At 64.4% G+C, this 4677-nt stretch overlaps 1 protein-coding gene across 1 annotated transcript; it reads right to left on the minus strand.

The window, feature by feature from the left end:
- Positions 1–694: 694 nt before the first annotated feature.
- Positions 695–4378, minus strand: SC5D (sterol-C5-desaturase). The gene is made up of 5 exons (XM_086766372.1): positions 4260–4378; positions 3306–3524; positions 2611–2743; positions 2004–2104; positions 695–1681 (listed from the first exon to the last, which is right to left on the minus strand). The coding sequence occupies exons 2-5, from the start codon at positions 3513–3515 to the stop codon at positions 1256–1258; spliced, it is 870 nt and encodes a 289-aa protein (XP_086622498.1). The 5' UTR covers positions 3516–3524; positions 4260–4378; the 3' UTR covers positions 695–1255.
- Between the last annotated feature and the right edge of the window lie 299 nt (positions 4379–4677).

Below are 4677 nucleotides of genomic sequence, written 5' to 3' on the forward strand. Positions count from 1 at the left end.
GTTGTGGGTGTGGTAGGGGAGAAACAGGGTGCCACAGCAGGCTTTGTATGGCGTCAGGAGCGCGGGCACAGGGACCATGCGGCAGCCAGGTTGGCAAGTGAGATTTATTGAATGCGAGAGGGACCCCAGGCAGGGCAACTGGCTTCCAGCAGGAAGCATGCTGGACGTAAAGGGGGACCGTCAGCCACAAACCCTTGAGTGAGGAGAAGCCCTGGCCCCTCGCCTCTGGGCGCCCGTTCCTCCTACCCCCCCGCCGCCAAAGTTCTCTGTTAGCTTGAGGGACCTACGGGACTCAAAGCATATCCTTGTCCTACGGGTACGTCACTTTTGGGATGCATCCTGTCAGCACCCCACAGGACATCCCTGGGCGAGACACAGGAGAGCACATCGAGCGCCGAAGAGTCCCGCTACATCTCGAGGCCAAGCCCTCGCCACGTCAAGGAGCCATCAGGAGGACCCGTGCAGTTGCGGCTTTTTTCACAAAATACAGCTTGGTAAAAAAATGTAGTATCGCCAGCCTCCCGACTCGGCGTGACGCGACCCGATTCATCCTGATGGACTCCACAACGGCAACAGTGAAGCGGCAACAGATGGAGACTCTGCCACATGCCATGCTACCTTTGCTGCATTATTGTTCTCTTTGTGCCATGTTATTGTTCTATTTGTGCCAAGTTATTGTTCTATTTGTGCCATGTTATTATTTTTTTTTTTTTGTAAAGCAGCAGCACAGTACCAAAGCAGCGCAGGGACCTTAGCAGAGATCCAAAGGCAGCAGAATGGGGAGAAATAGGGGGAGCAGGGCAGATTTGTGGCATAGGACAAGGCTGTAACTCAGCAGCAAGCCTGGACATTGCCATTTCGGGAGCAGGGGAGGGCTAAAGCACTCACCGAAGCCATGCGCTGCCGTCGCACGAGTCCCTGCCAGGCAGGGGTGTGTGGCACAAAAAGACATCTGATACCAGAAGCGGGAGGGGTGGCATGTACCACATCATTGCGCGGGTTGTGCCGACGGACCTCTGAGGTTAGGGGCTGTCTGGTGTCGGAGGCAGTGGGGACCGAATGTCCAGGGCAGGAGACCCCTCCGGGCCTGGCTGTGCGAGTGGCCTCGGGTGCTGGGAATTGCCCCACACCAGTCGTGCCGCCAGGGGACAGGGCCTCTTTGTCTGTGGGAAAGTAGTCTCGAGAGGCTGGGGAGGAACAGGATGAATCCAGACAGAGAATCTTGTCCCAGAGTGAGGCTGGGACAAAGGGAACCCTAGTCGGTCTTGGCGTCCAGGGTGCCGTTGGACACCTTCGGGTCTTTCTCTCGAAGCTTGCGCAAGTAATCGTGGGGGCCTTTGCCCTCAAAGGCCGTGGGGCTCTTGTAGGAGCCGCCGATCTTGTCCCAGAGGGTGAAGTACTGCCCGTAGTTGTAGTCGAAGTACAAGTGGTGGTCGGTGTGGTGAGCCGATCCGTTGATGACATGCCGCAGCAGGCGGGGAACGCGGTAGTCGCCATCGTGAATGGAGATGGTCCAGACGTTGACGAAGATGTAGAGGCCCAAGTAGGTGACTTTGTGCAGGGGAAAGAGGAAGGGGTAGACGTGGTAGGGCAGGCTCTGCATGAAGCCGTCGACAGGGTGGAAGGCGTGGCTGGCAAAGGGCGTCGCGATCTTCCAGAGGTGGTGAGGCTTGTGGAAGCGCTGTGGAGAGAGGGTGCGCCATCAGTTCCCGAGGTGGGAGTGGGTGAGGGACCTGCCTAGGCTGGCCCCTTTTTAGGGGTTCCCCTGACTGGGGATGGACTTGCCCCCCAGGAGCCGATGGCTGTTGCCCCCTGAAGGGCAGGCGAAGCACGTACGCTTGGAGCGGGCCCTAACGGGCTCTCGGCTCCCATTGTGAGGCCTTGTTCAGGCAGGCTGAGCCCCTCCGTACCCCTGGGGCATGCCGTCCCCGGAGGAGCGGCTCGGCTGTGGCCCCAGCGCAGGGCTAGGGCTATTGCTTGGGGCCCACTGTCCCATGTTGTACCTTATAGAGCAGTTTGTGGTGGAGAGCGCGGTGTATCCAGTAGATGCCCATGTCGGTGAAGAAGAGGAAGGACAGCATGCTGAGGAAGACACCCGACCAGCCTGGGGGAACAGGGGTGTTAGGGGGAGTGCCTGTGTCTGCTGTGAAGTGACGAGGGCCAGCGTGGAGCCAGGGGCTGCGGCGGCTGGGGAGATGTGACGGCCCTCACGGTGGGGCTTATCCTGTCAAGGAGATGTAGCAAGAGGGCCGGGCAGGTCTCTGTGACTTGGGGAAAGTCAGTTGGGTGCTGGTTTGTGGGGAGCTGAGCCTCGGGAAGGGAAGGCTGCCCTTGGTGGAGGTGAGTGTGTGTCAAGTGGGCCATCGTGCCCTGTCCCCAAGCTGGGGAGGGGTGGCCACCTCCCTTTGTGGGTCTAAAGGGACCTGTGACAACTAGATGGACTGGTTTGAGGCAGGAGGTGCCCAGGTGGATTTTGTGGAGCTCACATGAGGCGTGCTGTGATCAGAAGAAAGGGGAGTACACTGCCCACCCCGGGGAAGCTGAGGGAGGCCACCCGGACGGCAGGGAGAGGATGCTGGCCTGGCAGAGGGGTGCGGTGGAGCATCTCACCATACGGGGAGTCCTCGATGTTGTCATAGAGCTTGCTGTAGCCCCGCACCTCGGCGAAGAACAGGGCGACGGTGGGGACGCTGATCCAGGGGAGGGAGCGCAGCGCGTAGGTGATCTCCCGGCGCACCTGGTTCTGTGGGAGGGGCGGCAGTGGAAAAGGGATCAGGGGATGGGGAGCCAGGCAGAAACCAGAGAGGCCTGATGTCCCGACCCCTCACACCCCGTGACGTGGGGTGTTGCCTTTTTGGGGAGAGCTGTGCTCACAGCAGGGCCGATGCTGGCTGCTGCGACTAGTACAGTGTGCAAGTGGGACTTATTTTTTTTTTGGTCAGTAACCACGGAGCACCCCGCGTGGGCAGGCACTGGAGGGCTGAGCTGTTACAGGTTAGGCAGCCATGGACTCGCAGAAGCGGGGTGCAGAGATGGTCATCGGTCTGTGCGTGGGTGTCAGCGTCCAGCCTTGAGCCAGGATATGTGTGAGCGGCGATGGCTGCTGCCCAGGGAATGATGTGAGCAGGGAAAAGCAGAGAGTGCAAACAGGCACGGGGGACAGCCCGTGTCACGGCTCCGGCCTGCGCCACTGGCAATGGCCTCGGGATGCAAGATGGTGAGGGGGCCGCCAGCAGTGCATGGTGCGGGCGAAGCACTGAGGGGCCCCAGTGAGGCAGGGGCACCGTGGCGTGGGGTGCACCCACCTCTAGGAACTGGGGATGCTTCTTGAGCTCGTGGTCAAAGATGAAGTAGTAGCTGACACTGCCGAAAAGCAGGTAGAGGGCAAGCGCCCCCAGGTTGGTGATGACAAAGAGGCTGAGGAGCTGGCGGCAGGGCTCACCCTCCGGCCAGCCCGTGGGGTACACGTAGGGCGTGAGGAGGTGTTGGTCTGCAGCGTCCAGGACCAGGTCCATGGTGGCCTCCTGCGTGAAAGAGAGAGGGTTGGTCTGCTGGTGGCAGAAGGGATGCAGAAGGCATCCCCGGTCTCTCGAGCCCGTCTGTCCCTGGGGGTGTAGGGGCTGGGTCCAAGCAGGGCACGAGATTGGGAGCCCGGTGGGGCATGGGGGGTGGGGAGAGTGGGTCCAGGAGACAGAGGGTGCGGGGTGCGTAGATGCAGATGGAGAGGGGAGGATGCCCCCTCTTGGGCTCCTCTCGCTGTGGGAGGGGGCAGGGGTCCCACGCTGGCAGAAGGGTGCCAGTGGGATGTGGGTTTTGGGGAGCATGTGGTGCGTGGGGGGGCCTCGGGTGTCATCAGCCTTGGTGATTGGCCTGCGCGGATTTGGGACCCGAGGGGCGATTCCGGCAGCGCTCCCCGGGGGTCCCGGTGCCGGCGTGCAGAGCCCCCGGCAGAGACGGGGCCGTGCGCGGGCAGGGAGGGTGGCGGTGAGGGCCCTGTTGCTCGCGCGAGGTGGGGGGGGCGGGGTGTCAGCGTGTTTTGGGGGCGCAGGCCAGTCGTCCCCACGCTGTCACGGGGGCCGGTGCCGCGGCGGTGCGGGGGCCGGGCGGCCCGGTGCAGGGACGGGGGGGCGTCCCGCGGGTCCCAGCCGTGGGTGTCGCCGTCGGCGCGGCGCCCGGGAGCTCTGCCCGCGGGTGGGTGCGTGCCCGGGCAGAGGTTCACAGCCCCCCCCCCCGCGCCCCCTCCCCGTACCCCCGTGTACCTGCTTGCGGGTCCCGGCGCGGCGGTGGGCGGGGAGGGGGCGGCGCCGCCGTCCGGTAGCGCCACGCGACGTCACTGCCCGAGCGGCTCGCGCCACCGGGGGCGGTGACGTCGCGCGGGGGGGGGGGGGGGGGTGAGGGGAGGAGCCCCGCGTCCTCCACGCGTGCCTTGGGGTGGGGAGGGCAGGGCGCCGGGGGCGCGGGCCGTGCCGCGGGGGCGGGGAGGGGCCCGTGGGAAGCGGCGTGCGGGCGGAGGCCGCGGGGGCCCGGGGCCGCATGCTGCGGGCGGGACGCGACCCGTGGGGGCGCCGGCGCGGGTCACAGCCCCGTCCCCGCCTTTGGGGCTGGGAGGAGGCAGCGTCAGGGTCAGTCCGCGGGTAGTGGCTGGTGTTGGGTCACGGGAGGACCTTTGCTCGCGTC

This window comes from Chlamydotis macqueenii, chromosome 24 (genome assembly GCF_036417535.1).
Source record: "Chlamydotis macqueenii isolate bChlMac1 chromosome 24, bChlMac1.mat, whole genome shotgun sequence".
Classification (NCBI taxonomy): domain Eukaryota; kingdom Metazoa; phylum Chordata; class Aves; order Otidiformes; family Otididae; genus Chlamydotis; species Chlamydotis macqueenii.